This window comes from Chlorocebus sabaeus, chromosome 3 (genome assembly GCF_047675955.1).
Source record: "Chlorocebus sabaeus isolate Y175 chromosome 3, mChlSab1.0.hap1, whole genome shotgun sequence".
Lineage (NCBI taxonomy): Eukaryota > Metazoa > Chordata > Mammalia > Primates > Cercopithecidae > Chlorocebus > Chlorocebus sabaeus.
Window position 1 is genome coordinate 57,956,156 of NC_132906.1, and position 21,325 is coordinate 57,977,480.

The window sequence follows — 21,325 nt, forward strand, 5'->3', positions numbered from 1 at the left end:
ATCTACTGCAAGTTGAAACTAAAAGGTTAGCACGCAGATCCAATTGCAGCCAGGTGGAAGGGCATTCAGTTCCCGTGCTGAATTGTTCAGGCACTGCAAACAAAACTTTGGCAGCATGTTCCGGAACTCTGAGTGCCTTCATGCCTAAGTCAAATAAGAAAGACTGGTTCTTCCCAAGTCAGCTTTCTTGCTATGGTATGCTGGCAAAGGGAATCTTAGTTAAGCTTGGAACTATGAACGAAGTTTCCTTTCTTTCTTGTTGTGAAAGGGACAACCTTGGAGGCAGTTAGCTATAAGAGGGAAATGCCAGTGGCAATGAAGTCATTAGCAGATGTACCCATTTGTAATGAAAAAAAAGGCAAAATATCTAGAGAAATTTTGGAGTTATCTCCGTGTTTCTTCTTCTGTCCATCCAGAAATAATTTAGCTACCATACATCGTGTGCTATTCCTTGGGCACAGAAAAATAAGAATAGATCTGGTCATATAGGCAGGGGAAGAAACCCAAAGAAGATGAGACTTCTACTGTGAACCTAGACTGCCAAGAATGGGATTGAGTTTTCACAGTGCTTTAGTGGCTTTAACTCTACATTTGACAGTTTATAATACATTATCTTAAAGCCAACCTAAATATATAAATTTCCCTTTCCTTATCAATTATTTAACTTTGTATTTCATTTCTGATAGATAAAAGTGACTATATTTTGTTTTCAGTTGCATTCTTTATCAAAAGAGTATTTAAAGCAAACTCTGCTTATTTTTCTCCGTGATGTTACATGTAAAGCACCAGGTCCTATTCTGCAGTGAGTCAGGTGAGATAGCTGATCAGATATCTAGCTCTTCTATGACTAGGGAACTATACATGGGCCCTGTCATTGGAAGGTTTTGTTTAGATAAGTGAGCACTAACTAGTATCAAGTAATAATCATATGTAGATTTTATGCCATAGTCTTGTGACAGATCTGTGGGAGAAGTCAGAATGTTTTCCTTTTGTTTTCTTGGTAGAACTCTATTTGCTTTACTTAATATTAGTAGCTACCAGATCTTGAAAACTAGGTCAAAAAATTCTAGTTAGAAGATGGTTGTAATTTTAGTGTTTGATTTTCTTTGGGTATCATTTTTTTGTTGTTGTTTTCTTCCCCATTACTTTTAACTTCTTATTCATAAGTGTTGTGAAGACTGTTTGTTATAGACAGTTCTCCATGTAGTAGACAAGATTATGGATTGTTTAACCTAAGCAAAAAATATTAATTTCCTTTTCCCTAAAATGGCATGATGTAGCATGGAAGATGATACTTTGGCTTTTCATAGCTGTGAAACTCTGATGCTATATGCTAAAGTTTATTAATAAAGATATTCGTTCTTTCTACTAATTTGAGTATAGTGTAGGCTACTAAAATTGTGTGTTCCTGTGCCTTGAGATAATCTATATTTTCTACGGCTATCAGTTTTGTGATCTTTCAAAATAATATTGCACAGATTGGAAAGCTATATCAAGTATCGTTTGATTTACCAGTGGTGAGAAATAAAAATGAATGACATAGTGTTTATTTTTTTTTCAACTAGCATCTGAATCCATTTCTTTGAAAAACTTAAAAAGGCGATCACAATTTTTTGAACAAGGTAAACCACAAAGCTAACAATTCATGCACTTTCATGGAATTGTTCTCCCTCTCCACTCTTCCTCACGGTCTGTGGTGCTGGGCACTGAGCCTCTTCAATTTGTCTGTCATTATGACCAAGCGACATAACCCATTTCCATTCTTTCCCTAGGGTCATCAGGCTTTTCTTACAGTTCATGGGTCTACCTCTGTGGTAATGGGTCTCTGTGTGTCCTTTGTATACCTGTATAAAGGTTTTACTTTTTTTTTTTTTAACTTTGTAAAAAAAAAAAAAAAAAAAGGGGGTGGGTAGATGCTCTTAAACACACACTTGTTTCCACTGGGTAACAGTAAGAAATGAGGAATTTCATTTAAGCCTTACTGCTTCCTACAAATTGCATATTAGATTACACCAACATGCAATTGGCCAAGTTTTTAAAAACTCTGATTTGTTTTTGGTTGTGGAAAACACTCTTAATAAAGAAGAGTTATTTTTGCCATGGTATGGTGGCTTTGGAGTGTTGATTTGACTGCTCTGTTGACTTTGAAGTACATTCAAAGTAAATACATTTTGGTTGCATCTGAAAACGTGCATTTTGAGATTCTCCGTGTTGGTGTACTTGGGCAGGGCCTCACAATGTGCTGTGCATGTGACATTTGCTCCTGTGCCACGTTTGCCTAATGCTCTGTCACATGAATGCTGTTCAAGCTCTGTTTTGCTACTAAGAACTTAAAAGTAATAGTCAACATTTGAGATGCGGTGGTCAAAGGATATTGTGCTGTTGCCATCTAAAATGTTACTGTTTCTTACTTTTAAGATTATTAACATGTTTGCAAATGTGCCTTGTAACACAGTGCTTACCGGGTTTGTGTATTTTGTGTTAATCACCTAATGTCCTTCCTTTGGATGAAGGTCTGTTTTTGACCATAAACAGAAATACCTTACCAACTATGCAAGTCTATTTGTGTCAGTATCCTTAGTGTTTTTTATTTATATTTTAAAATAAAATTCCTATTTTTTCTATGGCTATTTAATTGAAACAGTATGATACTCCTTCCTAAAACTGGCTAAAATAAAGCAATTCCTTTTCCTTCTCTGTTCTAATTTTCTCCCATTTTTCTTCAACAGGCTATTATAGGGAAGAATATTTTTCTAGGTTTCAAAGCAATTTTCTGTAAAAAATTGTATGTGAATAATTTGACAGCTGAGGTTTTAAGAACATTTAAAAGTACTGCATGAGAGTGTATTTTCTGAAGTTTTACTTTTTAAATAATCATTGTTCTATGTAAAGGTATACTTATGTAGGTCCCCTAAGAATAAAAAGAATAAGACTGTACCCATAAGTTTACATATGAAGTTTGAATACGTGTGTTTCAAATAATAGGAGTAGAAAAAGGAAATGTTTCTTGAACATGTTTGTTGCGGTGACTTGCTTATGAAAGTGGCTCATTAGTAAGAAGACTTGAAAAATGTGACTTGTAGCTGTCAAGTTGTAATTGAGTAGTGGCAAGTAAAAAATTGGGATTTGGTAGATGTAACATTTGAAATTCCTTTTTTTTTTTTTTTTGGCCTGTTAGGTAAAACTATGAGATGCTGTCCAATTTATTAGTAAAAGAACTCTGAGGTTTCTTCAGAACTATCCATTGATCCTACTCTAATACCTACAGCTAGGGTTTATTTTGGCATCTATATCTTCCTTTTACTAACTTTGAATTTGAAACATGAGTAACAGATGGAACTGTTACACCTGGAGAAAAAAGGATTTATGACTTTGTTTTAAAAAATTGTCACTTAGTATACTGGCATAGGGACAGCTAATAATAGAAGTTTCTGAAATGAATTATTTCATAGAAATGAAGACTTATATTGTATATTTTTCTTCCTTGCCCATGTGCTGCAACACAGGAAGCTCTGATTCGGTGGTTCCTGATGTAAGTAGCATTCATTTGTCATTTTGAATAAGGCGAACTTGGTGGGACTGAATTAGTACACAGTAGCGTGCTTACCATGATTTTAGATTGCATAAGAATTTATCAGAGAGTTATCCTTCCAAGTTGAAAAACTTATTTTAAAATTCAGAGCCAAGCCAGCTCTCCCTTGGTACAGTTTAAGCAAACTGTGATATGAATAATTTATGTGTGCAAAAGTGGTTCAGTAGATGACTTAATGAAGTTATGTTCTCTATTTGCATCTCTTCTCTGATAACTGGTTAGCTTCCAGTTCCAACCATCAGTGCCCCGAGTCGCTGGGTGTGGGATCAAGAGGAGGAGCGGAAGCGGCAGGAGAGGTGGCAGAAGGAGCAGGACCGCCTACTGCAGGTAGCTCTGGCTCACGTGGATGGGTAGGAACTAGGTTGGATTTCACGGCTTTTCTCCAGTCTGTGTCAACCAGTATTGAGAAACTAATTTTAAACTCAACAGTTTCACAACAACAAATATTTTTGTCCATAGTATATTTTCCATAAAACAATTACTTTTCCATTTTGAAGATTTCCAGAGTCATCATTTAAAAATCATTATTTATTAACCCCCATGTGTGTTTTTGTAGAGTATGAAGGGCACTCACTTAGCAGGTGTGAAGTACATGGACTTTGTGATGATTTGATTCCCATAAACTGTTGCTAGGTCCATTGCAGAGTAATTCAGCACCCCCTTACAGTTTGCTAGAGTCTTTAATGAATTACAGCCATGGTAAAAGGTGGATGGGGGTTTAATTCTCAGTGTCTACCTTTTTACCCCAGCATCCACATTTTTAATTCAATATATGCTGTTTTCTACTATAGGGACTAAAATCTGATTGGCTTGTGAAAATAAAATCATGGTCTTTAAAGGTTTGAGGTTGAAGGTTTAGAGATCATAGAAGCGTTAATAAAGAAGATTCCTAATGTGAAGAGTTAATCTATTGGATTAATGTGTGTCATATTTTCTTATAGGAAAAATATCAACGTGAGCAGGAGAAACTGAGGGAAGAGTGGCAAAGGGCCAAACAGGAGGCAGAGAGAGAGAATTCCAAGTACTTGGATGAGGTAGTGTTAGAACATGCCTGTATAGTTTTTCTTCTCTTTACCTTGTTGGTGAGATTAGCTGAGAAGCAGGAGACACTTCATTTTTCTCCACCTTTGACCATATGTTCACCTATGTAGCTCTTTGAAAAATACAATGAGCTCTGATTTGTTAGAATTTTGCTTGGATGTTTCAGCCTTTCTCCTAGTTTTTGTAGTACATCATTAACAAATTATGTTAATAGAACTTCAGTGCATCTTCCTCTTCTAAGTTACATCTCAGTCACTCGTGTGTAGCTTTTTTAGTGGTAGAACTCTTAACATGTTTTTTTTGAGTGGAGTCCTGGGCCAACTATAGTTAGTAGCATCTAAAACTGAATATATATATGTCTATATGAAATTACAGAAATAAACAGATTTAGATGGATTTCTTTTTTCACTGGTCACCTAGGAACTGATGGTCCTAAGCTCAAACAACATGTCTGTGACCACACGGGAGCCCTCTCTTGCCACCTGGGAAGCTACCTGGAGTGAAGGGTCCAAGTCTTCAGACAGGGAAGGAACCCGAGCAGGAGAAGAGGACAGGAGACAGCCACAAGAGGAAGTTGTTCATGAGGACCAAGGAAAGAAGCCACAGGATCAGCTTGTTATTGAGAGAGAGAGGAAACGGGAGCAAGAGCTTCAGGAAGAGCAAGAGCAGAAGCGGCTTCAGGCTGAGGCTGAGGAGCAGAAGCGCCCTGCGGAGGAGCAGAAGCACCAGGCAGAGATAGAGCGGGAAACGTCAGTCAGAATATACCAGTACAGGAGGTTTGTCCCCACAGCCAGAGGGCACAGAGGCTGTTAGAGTAGCTTGGCTCAGCTGTATCCATTCCCCACTTCAAAGGCACCCCCTTGCTCTTCCGGTTTCCTACCACCCATTCTCCACACAAGTGAATACAAGCCACCAAAGAGAACTTTTAAATCATAAACCCTGCCATGTCATCTTGCTTCCCCACCCAGAACCCTCCAAGTCAATTCGTGTCACATCAGAACCCCATCCAGCATCCTTGCCAAGGCCTAGAAGGCTGCCATGAGCTACATTACCTTGTAGTACCTCCACTCTTCCCTTTACCCACTCTGTTCCAGCCACACTGGCCTCCTGTTTCTTCCTTGAAAATACCCAAGGACTTGTGTATTTTCTAGTCCGTCTGCTGGGAGAAGTCATTGAATGTTTGTGTGTCTTGTGTTCTCATTTTCTTCTAGGCTCTGCTCACACATCACCTCCTTGGACTTTCTAGAATACCCGATTTAAAATACAGGCCCCTTCTCCATCCTTCTCTCTGTGTACTCTTAACTTATTTTATATTATGCATTTATTTGTTTATCTGTTGGCCTGCCTGCTGCAGTAAGATGTAAGTGCTATAAAGTCAGTAAGTTTGTTGTGTGTACTTCTGTAGCCCATTCTTGGAGTGGTACTGGAATATGGTGGGCACTTAATATGTATTTGTAGAATGAATGAGTGAATGAATGGCTTGCAAATGTCTGTTGGCAATAGGGGATCTATTTTCTGTGGTTATTCATTGAAATACCTTTGTATGTTTAGTTTTTAACCCAAAGACCATTTGCATAAAGAGGCTAGAATGACATTATTTTGATACCCTTTTCTTAAACTCAGGGAAGGGCTTAAAGTCTAATATTTGGACTACAAAATCGTTTTCTGTCTTTTAGGCCTGTTGATTCCTATGATACACCAAGGAGAGAAGAAGCATCTTCAGGTTTTCTTCCTAATGACAGGTATGTAGAGCATGTTATTGTAATTTAATTGATGATCATTGGCTTCATATAATATTCCAGGGCTTGCATCGATGATTGGTAGAACTACTTTAGCCCTTTGTCATTTGTGGGATATAAAGAGGAATTGCTGGTTGATCTTTGTATCAGTTAGCTTTTGCTGTGTAACAACTACTTGTGAACTTAATGAATTAGCTTATGATTTTATGGGTCAGCATTTTAGGCTGATCTCAATTGGGCAGCCTTTTAGTTGACTGGGCTCGCTCATATATCTGCTACCTATTAACTGGGCAGCTCTGCTTTTGGGGGTGGGCTGGGGTCAGCTGGGGCAGTGAGAACAACTGGGTCATATATCTTTCAACGTCCACCCAGCCAGGGGGGTCTTATGTGTACGTGGTGGTGAGGCGGGGAAAGGGAATTAAAAAGAGGAAATCTGCAAGGCATCTTGAGGTTTAAGTTGTCTAAAGTCACAGTCACAGGTCATGGAGAAGAGAACACTGCCTCTTTTTGGCAGGAATCACATTGCAAGGGGAATGGACACGGCTGGGAAAGAACTATGTCAATTTTCTGTAATCCAGCGTAATCTTCATTTTACAAAGGTTGTGAATAATGGCTTAACATTACTCCATACAGTCACAGATCATGGAGAAGAGAAGAACACTGCTTCTTTATGGCAGGAATCACATTGCAAGGGGAATGGGCATGGCTGGGAAAGAACTGTGTCCATTTTCTGTAATCCAACGTAATCTTCATTTTAAAAAGGTTATGAATAATGGCTTAACATTACTCCCAAAAGGGACATCTGAAATGGGAATAGTGACCTTTCTCTTAGGCAGTTTGGTTAGAACTACTGGTCAGTTTTGGGGAATGAAGATAAAATTCAAGATATCTGGAAAGTTATATGTATCTTAAAATTTCCTAAAATATTGTTTTAATGTTTTAAAGTAATTTTTAAAATGTTTTGCAGTTTTGAAATCACTGAGGACTTCTAAACAGTCTGTCAAACCAATATCGAGGGGAGGGCCATTACCTTGTGTTTTCAGAGCTGAAATGTCTCCTTTTGTCTTATTTATTAGATATAAGGAAAGACTTGTATCTACAAACAGCCAGGATAACTGAACAGGGCTCAGAATAGAAGGGGAAAAGGAAAGGGACAAGCAGCTAGTAATGGGCTGACAATAAGCTAAAGGAAAATCTGGTGATAGATGACCTTATTTATAATCTCTCTGGGTAACTGTAAATCATTAAAATGTTTATCTCCTTTTAAAAGTTATGGATTTACTTACATATTTACAAAAGCTTTATTTATGTAGCTCATGACCTTGGGGAAAATAACTAAAATGCAGAGAAAGGAAACTTAAGGAAGCTGGGAAAATATGAATACCTGCAGGCAGTCCAGATAAAGCATGCCCTAGAGGTATCGAGGAGTGTGGCTAGATATCCGGTAATAAATGTTTTCTTCTATGTAGATACAAGTGAAATTATTCACAAGTGCAGCTGTCTACCACTTATGATACATTATGTATTATAGATTATTGGATTTATACATATGTAATATGTACATATACGTACATAAGTGTAATATTACATCTTATTTTATAATGTATATTATACATTGTTATTACTACTATTCTCTTTTTCGTTTCTTTTTTTTTTTTGAGACTGAGTCTTACGCGGTCACACAGGCTGGAGTGCAGTGACGCGATCTCAGCTCAATGCAACCTCTGTCTCCTGGGTTCAAGTGATTCTCCCACTTCTGCCTCCCAAGTAACTGAGACTACAGGCGCACGCCACCACGTCCAGCTAGTTTTTGTATTTTTGTAGAGATGAGGTGTCACCATGTTGGCCAGGCTGGCTTCAAACTCCTAACCTCAAGTGATTCACCTGTCTCGGCCTCCCAAAGTGCTGGGATTACAGGAGCGAGCCACCATGCCCAGCTACTACTATTATTTTCAAAGTTCAGTGTGTCTAGCAGAATGGGAATGAGATTAGCATGTGTTGATTTATACACCTAAGTTTTATTGGTACAAAGTTAAGGCATTTCCAGAAGTTGACTGTGCTGTATGCTTTAGTACCTCTTTGGAACACTAAGATGACATTTGGTAAATTAATGTTCCACAGTAGTCAGTGGCACCCTAATGCCCAAGAAGTTGACATTATAACCCTGGGCAGTGTGGAGGAGGTGGGACGGACTGACTGTAGGTGATCTGATGGCAGATGCTTTGTAAGCCTGGTAAGATTGAGATCTGGACCAGGGCGAACATTAACAACAATTGATCAATAAATTATAGTCTTCATCATCATACAAACTGGAGAAGTACTGTCACGTGTTGTATCTATTTCCAGCGTTTCACTCTTCTCTTTTTTAGGGATGTCAAGGTTTTCTGTGAGTTTGTGAAAGATGAAAAATTTCTTGGTTTAAAAGTAATTGCTCTCAGCAGACATACAAAATAAATCAACTGCTTTAAAAAGCAATATCTTTGGTGTTTTTACTTCATAAATATAAAAGAGGTTATTAATGAGACATATTTAATATATTGTGTTCTGTGTTTTAGGAATAAATCCAGATCTACTACTGAACTGGATGATTACTCCACAAATAAAAATGGTAAATGCGATTTTTTCCCCCCAAACTCCTTCTTCACAGTTGCTTATTTGTGCTATCATGTTAGGAGAAGTATTTTTAAGGTCAAGATATTTCAGATTCATTAAGACTATTTAATTAAAATACTTTTAACCTCTGTATATAAAAACAGCAAAACAACTATCTTGTGTTTATTTTTGGCTTTATATTATAGTGAAAAAATACTGGGAGGTTAAAATGGTTTTTAAATTGCTAATGAAATATGTGGGAATTTTGCAAAGCGATGCTGATGCAGCTGTGTCTGGTAGATTTTATTTTGCAGCTAAAGAAATAGTACAGAAAAGATTTCTACGAAATACTGGAGGACTTAAAAATTGTATACTAATTTGATTTATGCATGTAAATGCCAAAATGTCAAAAAATCAAAAATTATGACTTCACTAATTATGCAAAAACAATTTGGACTTGACATTGTTAGTATTATAAAATATGTTTCGGAAGAATGCATATAGCAGAAATTATGTCACTATGGAAAAAAACCCTAAGTGGTAATTACCATTTTAAGCAGGGTTTGCATATCAGGATTTGTGTAAGCAGGCAGCTGGTCATCTACATGAATGAATGAAGGTCCAGGTGGGGCTGAGGTCAACATGCCTATCAAGGTGGATAGCCACTGCCCAGCTCCAGCCTATCATTGCCATGCTGGAGAAGGCAAGCCTCTGATTGCCTACTCTTCCTGTTGTAACAGAAAAGTACAAAAAAAAAAAAAAAAAATTGTTTTCATGTGTTATCTTTTATGTGCTGACAAGAGATCTTTTTAAAAAACTAAAATACCTGTGAGCAAAACAACCTATCTACAGGCCAAATAGCCTGGTGGCAGCTAGTTTGTGACCTCTGGTTAAAGCTTATAGAACTTACAGTTTTTATTGGAATTCACAGTTCTATGATTATCCCTTTCTTTGAGCAGTTAGGACCTTCGTTATCTGGTTCTAGTTTAACTTTCCAGCCAATTTTGCTACTTTTCCCTTAAGGGGTCTTTAACTATAACCACATTATCATCTTTCTCAGTTCCCAATTTATCACATACTTTCTGATCTGGTTCCTCGGGTCTTACCTTTCCCTATTTGTATTTTCCATTTCTTCTCCCCTGAACTTGCCTTTAGCCACCATTAAAATTATAGTTTAAGTACTTCGGTATTCCATGAAATATTTTTAACCTGCAGTGATTATATTCTCTCTCCTGAACGTAAACACAAGACCTTTCAGTAACCAAAACTGAATCTCCAGAATAATCTTGTTAATATTTGTGGCTTGTGTCATTAATCGGATTATTTTGTATGTGTGTTTTCCCCCCTTCATTAACTCATTGCAAGCTCTGGGATAGCAGGCAGTGGAAGTTATTAAATATTTGATTTAAAAACTTGCTTATACCAAAACAACACTTTAAAAAGAGGCCAGGCACAGTGGCTCACGTCTGTAATCCCAGCCAGCCTGACCAACATGGTGAAACCCTGACTCTACTAAAAATGCAAAAATTAGCCATGCGTGGTGGCACATGCCTGTAGTCCTAACTACTCAGGAGGCTGAGGCAGGAGAATCGCTTGAACCCGGGAGGCGGAGGTTGCAGTGAGCCGAGATCATGCCACTGCACTCCAGCCTGGGCGACAGAGCAGACTCTGTCAAAAAAGAAAAAAAAAAAAAAAAAGAAGCAACATTTATTTAAAGTCTGACCCAATTGATAAGCTTTGTATGTACACAAATGTAAATATAGTTGTATGAGAAACCTTTGGTCTTGCTCATTGCTTACTGGAAGATGAACGAAGGCATAGACAAACAATACATTTTGAAAGAATGGCAGTAGCAATAAATGTGGAGAAAGAAAGAAAATAAATCCTTAGATGCGATTTCCGAATCCAGATTAAGGCGGGAATGATATGTCAAAGTTGTGGGTGTTTTACCCCAATCAGAAACTAATTGCCAAATCCAAGAGACAAAGTCCTTAGGATAAAACCTGACTTACTTGTCACGAATAAATTCAACATTCGAATTATAGTTCTGTCAGTTTCTTAGAGTCGAAGCAAGTCTAATAAAATTTATAGATTATTATTTGAATTGCTTGAGTATTTTTCCTGTTCACAAAAGCCATTTTGATGATTGAATGTGCTCATATTCTTACAATTTTGGTTGTAACTTATACCATGCACACTCGGGTCATGTTAGCCAGAGATATGTGCATTTATGTCCTCTCTCCCCAGGGGAGTATACATTTTTTGAGAGAAGAAAATTCCATTTCCTTTTAGAGTTGTTACAGCAAACGTTTGAGCATGTTCTTGATTGATTTAATTTAGGAACGGATGAGTGGAAGAAAAACTATTTCTAGATGAGCACTTTGTAACTGAGTAATACTGAAACCAGTACTGATTGTTGCCTTTTTGGACAGTCTTTTTCGTTTTCCCAAGTGCGTTCTCTGGTGTGGCTCTGACTGTGGAACTGGACTTTCTGGAATAGGAGGCAGTTACTTTATGTTCTCATGAAGTACCCTCATTGAGAATTGACAATGTTAGCACACGTGCACAAAGCCACATTTTAAGCTGCACTGCCATGGCGATTTATCCAGTCACTTTAAAATTATTTATTTATTTATTTATTGAGGCTGCAATTTCAAATACACTTTTTTTTTTTTGTTACATCAACTCCATCTCTCTCTCTCTATCATTTTGTATTTGTATTTTTTATTTAAAAAATTTTTTATTTCCGTAGGTTTTTGGGGGAACAGGTGGTATTTGGTTATATGAGTAAGTTCTTTAGTGGTGATATGTGAGATTTTGGTACACCCATCTCTCGAGAAGTATACACTGAGCTGAATTTGTAGTCTTTTATCCCTCACCCCCTTCCAACCCTTTCCCACTGAGTCCACAAAATCCATTGTGTTATTTTTATTTTTTATTTATTGTTTTTGAGACAGAGTCTCACTTTGTCGCTCAGGCTGGAGTGCAGTGGTGCGAACTCGGCTCACTGCAAGTTCTGCCTCCCGGCTTCACACCATTCTCCTGCCTCAGCCTCCCGAGTAGCTGGGACTACAGGCGCCTGCCACCATGCCCGGCTAATTTTCTGTATTTTTAATAGAGACGGAGTTTTACCATGTTAGCCAGGATGGTCTCGATCTTCCGACCTTGTAATCCACCTGCCTCGGCCTCCCAAAGTGCTGGGATTTCAGGCGTGAGCCACCACATCTGGCCCATTGTGTCATTTTTATGCTTTTGCATCCCCATAGCCTAGCTCCCACTTATAAGTGAGAACATACGATGTTTGGTTTTCCATTCCTGAGTTACTTCACTTAGAATAATTGTCTCCAATCTCATCCAGCTTGCTGCAAATGCCATTAATTCATTCCTTTTTATGGCTGAGTAGTATTCCATGTCATATATATATATGTGTGTGTGTGTGTGTGTGTATACCATATATATGTGTGTATATGTGTGTGTGTATATATATACACACACATACATTATTTTATATATATATAAAACATTCTCTTTATCCAGTCATTGATTGATGGGCATTTGGGTTGGTTCCACATTTTTGTGTTGCGAATTGTGCTGCTATCATGGTGAGCAAGTATCTTTTTCGTATAATGACATCTTTTCCTCCTGGGTGGATACCCAGTAGTGGGATTGCTGGATCAAATGGTAGATCTACTTATAGTTCTTTAAGGAAGCTACACACTATTTTCCATAGTGGTTGTACTAGTTTACATTCCTACCAGCAGTTTAGGAGTGCTCCCTTTTCACTGCATTCACACCATTGTCTATTATTTTTTGAGTTGTTGATTATGGCCATTCTTGCAGGAGTGAGGTGGTATCACATTATGGTTTTGATTTGCATTCCCCTGATCATTAGTGATGTCAATCATCACTGTCACTTTTAAAATGTGCTAATCCCAAAGCCTTTGACTTGTTTTAATTTAGGAAGCAATAAATATTTTGACCGAATTGGGAACACGACCTCTTCACAGAGGAGTTCCAAGAAAGAGCAAGTACCATCAGGAGCAGAGTTGGAGAGGCAGCAAATCCTTCAGGAAATGAGGAAGAGAACACCCCTTCACAATGACAACAGCTGGATCCGACAGCGCAGTGCCAGTGTCAACAAAGAGCCTGTTAGTCTTCCTGGGATCATGAGAAGGTGCGAGACATCTTAGGAGTTGTTTTCTTGTCTTTACTGTGAGGCAGATATTTAATTTGTAGACATGCTGGTGCTTTGGGCAGAAGAGATGAAAGGAACGTAGAGCAAATGCTCTGGGGCACTATTATGTGTTAGACAGCCAGTTGCTCAGTTTACATGACCTCATCTAATCTGAGGAAAACATACTGAGGTAGGGATAATAATTCCAGTGTTTTTCTTTTTCTTTTTCTTTTTAATATGAGGAAACTTTGGCTCAAGCAGGAAAGACACTGACAGAATCACATGGTTAATAGGTTGGAAATCTGGACGGGGCGTTCTGAAGGGAGGTTCAGATGCTTAAATAATGCACACTGCTCTTAAAACTTTCTTGGCTGCTGAACTTCAACAAGCAGAAGTTTCACATTTTTATATTTCTAATGAGATAATGATTAGATTGGAATCATGATAATTGGGTTCACAAAATGATAAACCTAATTTTTATAACTTTAAGGAGATAAAGATGTTAATTGGAAATGAGTGCAGGAACATTTTAAAAGATGTATCTTGGGTAAATGAATGCAGCTGCTCTGATTCAGTATTTTCTTAGCTGACAAACAGACTGGGGAATTTATTTGTAACGTATCACAGAGAAAGCTAATTATCTCAGTATATTAATAACTTTGTAAAAACCAGAAAATTATCCCTACCAACTCTATAAAAAATAGATGTGTGCCTGTAATCCCAGCTACCTGGGAGGCTGAGGCAGGAGAATCACTGGAACCCATGAGATCACGCCACTGTACTCCAGCCTGGATGACGGAGCAAGAGACTCTGTCTCAAAAAAATAAATAAATAAACAAAATAAACAGACAAAGGGATATGAACAAGACAGGTCATGGGAAAAAGAAACACAAAGCCAATAAACGTAAAAGATCAACAGTAGTCCTAAAACAATAATGTATCTCTTTTGTTCACTGGATTTGTAAAGAGTTAAAATTGATTAAATTTAGTATTGACAATTGTATATGGAAATAGGAATCCTTCTTTCCACTTGGTTGGACAGGTTTTCAGTATGTATTAAGCAAAAGTTTCTATATCTGACCCTCTGAGCAATGTGGTTGCTAGCACTCTATCTTCTGGATATATTTGGATGAATATGCGAAGATATGTTCAAGGATGTACACTTACACATTATTCATTAATGGCAAAAGAAAACCAGTGTCTGCTAGTAAGGAGATACTCAGTAGTTATTCGATAAACAGTGGCATACTGATAAGATGGGACACTATATGACTATTGAAGAATGAAAGAAAAATGTTGCTACATAATATGCCACCTCCAAATTTAGTGAGCTAAGACAATAACTCATAATCTCTCACAGTCCTGACGATTGACTGGGCAGTTATTTGCATGATATTGGCTGGGACACTTGAGCAGCTGTAGTCATTTACAGTAGGGACGGGTAAGCCTTTATGTATAAGGACCAGATAGTAAATAATTTAGGGTTTGCAGGTCACATAGATTTCTGTCACATATTCTTTTTTTTTTTTTTTTTTTTTAAAAAGACTCTTTGAAAATGTGAAAAATTGTCTAAGCTTGTGAGCTGTGTCTATCTTGGCAGTAGGCTGTAATTTGCTGTCCCTGTAGCTGTAGAGGCTTCATTGAGAGCTTGGTCAGAGCTACTAGTTGAGGGGCCTGTGTTCTGCATGTAGGCCTCTCCACACAGTTTTTTGGGCTACCCCATGGCATGGGACCTGGATTCAAAGAGGAAAAGCTCGCACCAAGGCAATGCCTAATAAGCAAGAGCTTATCAAGCTGCCATGTGCATCGTGTTTGCTGATGCCCCATTGGCCAAATTAGTCATGTAACTAACCCCAGAGTCAGTAGGAGGAGACTACACAAGGGCATGGATACCAAAAGGTATGGTTCACTGGAGGCCACTGAAGTACAGTCTATTATATGAGCAGAATGACGATAGTTCTAAGATAATACATAATAAATGGAAATGAAGTTACTGAAAACTGTTGTGGAATAGTCCATTTGTTTAAAACTGTTAAACACAAACACATTACATATGTATATAGACACATCTATACTTATATATGTAAATTTGTGTGTGTATGTAAATATGTGCTTGCATATGTGAGAAAAGGTCTGGAACAACACACATTTAATGGTGGTTACCTCTGTGGGTTAGGGCAGGTGAGTCAGGAGAGGAAGGACTTTTCTTCTCCCTCAGATATGTTTCTCTGCAGCTTCAGTCTTTCTCCTAATGATAATGTATCATTTTTATAATGTTAAAATTTAAAAGAAAAATTTCAAGCTTGGGATAAGAAAAAGTTTTGAAAGCATTAAAATTAAATTTGACCAGGTAGACGAATTCTTATAATTTTGAGTTCATTTTTGTAGGTAGTACTAATGTTAGTACACGAATTTTAAGAGAGATTTTGCAAAAGTTGTATTTAAATCCATTTGGGAGCTAAATCTGATTTTAAAAGCATATGTACTTTAAGGGAAGTGACTGATAAATGCTTTTATAATGTGGACACTAAACAGCTGCTAAATTTAGGAGTTCAGGTGCTACATAAATGGGATCTTCACAGGAGGCATGGTCTGGGTTGTTTTAGAGGACTTGGGTTTGAAAGCCAGTTCCACCACCGACTGGCTCTTCCTATGACAAGCTCACTTCTATGAGATTAAAAAAAAATCTTAGTGTCATGAAGATTAAATAATGTTAATATTTTTGTGAAAGTATCTAACCTAATACTTGTCATATTTAAGCTCTTAAATAATGTATTTCTTTGAATTTTTAAAAGACTTTATATTTGCTGTCTAAACTGTTGAAGATTTAAAGGGTGTCAATCTTCTTAGACTTAGTAGAGTATTAGCTCTTATTTTAAAAATATTTTTCTTATTTTATTTCTTTCTTTGGTGGTTGGTATTTATTGTTTTACCTGAGCCCCGAATAAATAAAAATAAATGAAGGTGTTCTCACTTGAAAGTGGGAGCTAAACATTGAGTACGTATGGACACAATGAAGGAAACAGTAGACACCAGGGCCAACTTGAGAGTGGAGGGTGGGAGGTTGAGGATTGAAAAACCACCTCTCTGGTAGTACGCATATTACCTGGGTGATAAAATAATCTGTACACCAAACCACCATGGCACTCAGTTGACCCACATAACAAACCTGCACGTGTATCCCCTAAACCTAAAATAAAAGTTGGAAAGAAAACAGATTTTAAACAAAGAAGGTTGATTGACTTTGAAACATGATGCCACTGATGATGAAAATCAGTTTTACTTGTTAAAGGTAATTTTACAGGTGGTCCTCAACTTTCAGTGGTTTGACTTAAGATTTTTGACTTTACAATGATGTGAAAATGATAAGCGTTTGTAGAAACTGTACCTTGAGTACCTGTATGACCAGTCTGTTGTTTACTTCCAGTACGGTATTCAGTAAATTGTATACTTGACACTTTATTGTAAAATGGGCTTTGTGTTCCTTGATTTTGCCCAACTGTAGGCTAAGGTAAGTGTTCTGAGCATGACTGAGGTGGATTAGGCTTAGTTACGACGTATGGTAGTTTAGGTGAAATTAAAGCATTTTTGACTTACAATATTTTCAACTTATGATGGGTTTATTGAGACATAACCCCATCATCATACATCAAGGAACATCTGTATATGTAACTAGAATACTGAGATAATAACCACATGCAAAATATATAAAATGGATTTTTAATGAATGGAATGATGAATTAAACAGATTTCTAGTTGAACATATCACATTATTTTGACGAGTCTTTTTTGTGTTTCAGAGGCGAATCTTTAGATAACCTGGACTCCCCTCGGTCCAGTTCTTGGAGACAGCCCCCTTGGCTCAATCAGCCCACAGGATTCTATGCCTCTTCCTCCGTGCAAGACTTTAGTCGCCCACCACCTCAGCTGGTGTCCACATCAAACCGCGCCTACATGCGGAACCCCTCCTCCAGCGTGCCCCCGCCTTCAGCCGGCCCTGTGAAGACCTCCACCACAGGTGTGGCCACCGCACAGTCCCCCACCCCGAGAAGCCATTCCCCTTCAACTTCACAGTCAGGCTCTCAGCTGCGCAACAGGTGAGGCCCTTGCCGTTTCTCTTTCTTCTCTTAGTCTTGGGTATTTTTTCATTAAAATATCCCCCAAATCCTGTCCAAGTTTTCCAATGAAAAAGAAAAAGAAGCCCTTTCAAAGGTGTCAGATTTGGTATTCTAGTATGAAATCAATGAAGGCTTGCTTAATACCTTTCCATGCAACTCTAATAGCATTTCTGGATGTCTTGTGAAGCCACTGGAGACTGAAGGTGTCTACTTGTTGCCACCGTCTCATTTGCCTGTGCTTGTGGTCAGTGTCTTGGATGTAAGACGTACCTGAATACTTCTCGGTGTGGAATCATGAAAACATATAGCAGCTCACAAATGCTTCTCAAACTTCTGAGTGAAAGCAGTATTGTCAAATAGCTATTTTCATGACACTGTCATACAAACTCAAGGAACTGAGTGTAAAAGAAGAGCATTACAGTGCTTTTCCGGGCATGCTCTATCATCTGGGGCACTTCGAACTAGCTGGATTAAAAAAATGTGAAGTCAGATATATCTTGCTTTTGGGGTTTTTGATTGCCAAAATCATTGCTTGGGCGTTCTGTTTGCCCACATTTTATTCAGGCTACATCAGCTGAATTTGCTAGGGCATATGGTGTGGGAAGTGTATATGTTATAATAGGGTGTTTTTTGTTTTTTTTTTATATGGAGTGAAGCTCAGGTATCAGCGCTGCTTGGGTTTTTAGGTCTGGGTAGCTTCTCCACAGATCTTTCATGCCTCATGTAAGTACATCGGGCAGTGCTGCGCTCCTCACCCCAAGAGAGTGCTGTTGGCATGTACTACTTTCCATCACAAATGGAATACTTCACAGTAGAAACACATTGATTAATATTGAGACTTTTTAAAGCTATCAGATAAGAGACTTTCATAAGAAAACATGTTTTATATAAATCCAAAATAATTTTACACGTACCAGGATATAAAGTGTGTATCAATGAGTTTGAATTGAGAGAACGGAGGTGAAGATTTAGGGTAAATTTGGGTACCGTGGGGAGGTGCAGTCTATAGGATGAGAGGAAGCTAGAGGAGGGGGACCCGTTTACTGACTGAGAGACCCATTCTGGGAGAGCAGAGGGATGGACTGAGGGCTTTTGTGACCTAAGAAGGTCCTGATCTAGGAGGTACCCTCTTAAGCGCTGTGCTCATTCTGTGGGGGTGCAGAGGCGTGGAAGAACGGGTGCCGCCTTACCAACCAGGAGAGGAGAAAAGACTTGTATACAAAAGTGGAGTAGAAATCCTCCTTCCCTCTGTCCATGGCAGCCGTCAGGTACTTTTCATTTCCTTCCCTGCAGAGACAATCCTCTAAGCCAGAGGTATAGTCAGGAAAGCACTGACATTCCTCTGTAACTAGAAAACTGGGGGACCAAGAAAGAGGGTGAAAACTAAGACTGAGAAAAATAGGTCACAGAGGACTTGCAAAGCCTCTCGAAGAAAGTTGGGGCCACCCTTTTGGTGTTCTGAGGGAGTAGGAGGACATGATCAGCATTTTGTGCTTTGGTTTAACTGGCAAGAAGCTGTAGGTGGATGAGATGAGGGGCAGCTATGGCTGAGTACAGATGTGATCAAAGGAGGATAGTATCAGAAATTGCAGGATGGACTAATTACACTGAAATTGCTCATTTATGTGAATCGGTGTCAAGGGTCTCAGAGCTGCCATGGAGATGGTTCAAGGTTAGAGTATAATCAAGGCATTCTTTCGTTGGCTGGTAAAAAGTTATTCTCCCACAGATACATGTATAGAGCTTTTCTTAAATTATTATCAATGTTAATAGCAGAGTGTGACTTTTAAAGAAGAATCTCGAGCTGCCCAGGTGAAAGCCTCCATTCCATTCTTGTTCTGCATCTAGGTCAGTCAGTGGGAAGCGCATATGCTCCTACTGCAATAACATTCTGGGCAAAGGAGCCGCCATGATCATCGAGTCCCTGGGTCTTTGTTATCATTTGCATTGTTTTAAGGTGAGACTGAGACAAACAGCTTGCAGGCCTGTAAAGCTTTGCTTGGAGAGCGCATGGCTTCTTTGAGCCGCTGGGTGTAGATGTGCCACTAACAAGCTAGGTGCTGTATTCGTCAATCTGTGCTGCATTTGAATCACAAATTGCTTGCTTCCCCCTAGTTCTCAAATCTTGAACCTTGTTTTAAAACTTAAATCTGGAAAAATTTTGCATTTTCTATTTCTAATCTGTTAGAATTCTATAAATTTACAGTACATAAGTTGCTTTCTCTAAGATGCTGTCAGAGGCATACTTGAAATATATCAATAACCTACTAGTGTTGTTAAGGTCAGGGACACATGCAATTATCACAGGGTCTGAAAGCCTAGCTTTCAGTAGGAAGAACATGTAAGGAAAACCATTACCATTGTAGCTATTTTTATAATTGCACAGCCTGTTTATACCTGATAGGTTTTTGCACATAAGAAGGAACTAAGGCTTTAATTGTTTGGTTTTGTAATCTCTGTCTCTAAAGACATATCTGTTTGATCCTTGAGCTTGCATTGGGCCAGAGAAAGATTCTGGTTGTTGATCCTGGAGGCCCACAGACCACAGCTTGTTTAAGCTTGTACATTGCTGGCTTGGGCTGTTCCTAGGCAGAGCAGAATGAGTCAAGATAATTAGAGTTTGGGCACATAGAATTGAAATATCCAGCCTTGAAGTGAGGCGCTGTGTGGGAACACTTGCTAAACTAGTGCAGCAGGGACACTCGGAGCGGCCCACCCCAGGGTGGAGTGCCACGGCCCAGCCTTCATTCACTCTGGCCAGTTCTTTCATGGGGGGCCTTACCTGCCATTCCTCTGGCGGGATAAAACTAAATTTCTTTAAGTCAATCAGCAAATGATTTCTATTTTGGGGGAATGTATTTAGACTGGTCATCTCGGCTCTTAATATTGGCTTTATGAATTCTTTAGCATCTTATCTGGCAGGCTTGATTTTAATCTACTAATCATCTTTCAGCCTTTTTTTTTTTCTTTGCTGAAATGTATCTAAGAGCTTAGAAGTAGCATTCTGCTCATTTCCCCCCCATCCCGAGGAGTGCCCCAAGCTTTCTTGAGCTGACTGACTTTGGATGTTCTTTTTCTTTGTTCCCCAGTGTGTTGCCTGTGAGTGTGACCTCGGAGGCTCTTCCTCGGGAGCTGAAGTCAGAATCAGAAACCACCAGCTGTACTGCAACGACTGCTATCTCAGATTCAAATGTAAGAGAGCAAATCAGAGAGAAAATTTCTTGCCTTTTAAGGAGACCACGGGTTCCCATGTATTTCCCTGAACCTGCAGCCAGCTCCCCTCCAAGTTCACTGCCATAGGAATCCAGGTTTCAAGAATTGTAGTGTGTTTCCCTCAAAGAGTGTGTATAGTGAATGGGCCACTGCTCAGGGTTCCATCTACGCAGGAGTGGGTTGTGAGGCCAAGGAATGGAGAGGAACAGAGTCCGAGAGTCAGGGTGGTGTCTTGTATCATCTTCCCAGGGTCCTCAGAGACCCTTAATGACTCAAGAATACAAAGAAACCAAAACACTTCAATGAATTTTCTATTTAGGCTATAATCTGTTTCTTGACTAAAGATTGGTCTCTCATCAACTTATTTCTATTATTTAACAATGGGCTTTGATTATGTGATTTAGAATATGACCAACTTTAAAAAATATTGTTCTATGTAATACAAAATAAGTCAGTTTGTGCTTTATATGTCAGTTAATATATAATATGTCAATATATAATTTTAAAAGAAAAGTATTAACTATGGTGTTTCAGTGTCATTTTTGGAAAAGAGTTTTTCAAAAAACTTCAAATGCTACTTTGCATCTAAGCATGTGTTTGTGTGTTATAAAAGGCAGGCTAGCATAACTAGGGTGTGTGTTGTGTATAGCTACAGCAAGACAACCTTTACTGCTGTTTATATTTTAAACCTTGATGCTGGTAACGTGTGTTTCTTCCTTATTGTGAAAGGGTGTTACAAGTGGTATCAGCAAAACCATTTGCTTTTGAACTCTGAGGTATTTATATGGCCCCTATGTGAAGAGTGCTTTGGAAATGGTTTAAGCCCAGTCAACTCTCTTTTGTCTGTCGGTGGGTT

General features: G+C 38.5%; 1 protein-coding gene across 6 annotated transcripts in view; it reads left to right on the forward strand.

Moving 5' to 3' along the window:
- Nucleotides 1-21,325, forward strand: part of LMO7 (LIM domain 7) — a 219,327-nt gene that overhangs the window by 196,787 nt on the left and 1,215 nt on the right. For 5 of the 6 annotated variants that reach the window (XM_073014398.1, XM_073014399.1, XM_038007757.2 and 2 more), the window contains 11 exons: nucleotides 1,566-1,622; nucleotides 3,507-3,532; nucleotides 3,815-3,919; nucleotides 4,534-4,626; nucleotides 5,054-5,409; nucleotides 6,310-6,375; nucleotides 8,928-8,980; nucleotides 12,925-13,138; nucleotides 16,939-17,235; nucleotides 19,105-19,213; nucleotides 20,346-20,448. In XM_073014398.1, the coding sequence (XP_072870499.1) occupies nucleotides 1,566-1,622; nucleotides 3,507-3,532; nucleotides 3,815-3,919; nucleotides 4,534-4,626; nucleotides 5,054-5,409; nucleotides 6,310-6,375; nucleotides 8,928-8,980; nucleotides 12,925-13,138; nucleotides 16,939-17,235; nucleotides 19,105-19,213; nucleotides 20,346-20,448 (1,479 nt within the window). The remainder of the gene's footprint in view (nucleotides 1-1,565; nucleotides 1,623-3,506; nucleotides 3,533-3,814; nucleotides 3,920-4,533; nucleotides 4,627-5,053; nucleotides 5,410-6,309; nucleotides 6,376-8,927; nucleotides 8,981-12,924; nucleotides 13,139-16,938; nucleotides 17,236-19,104; nucleotides 19,214-20,345; nucleotides 20,449-21,325) is intronic. The other variant, XM_073014397.1, reaches the window with a different exon arrangement.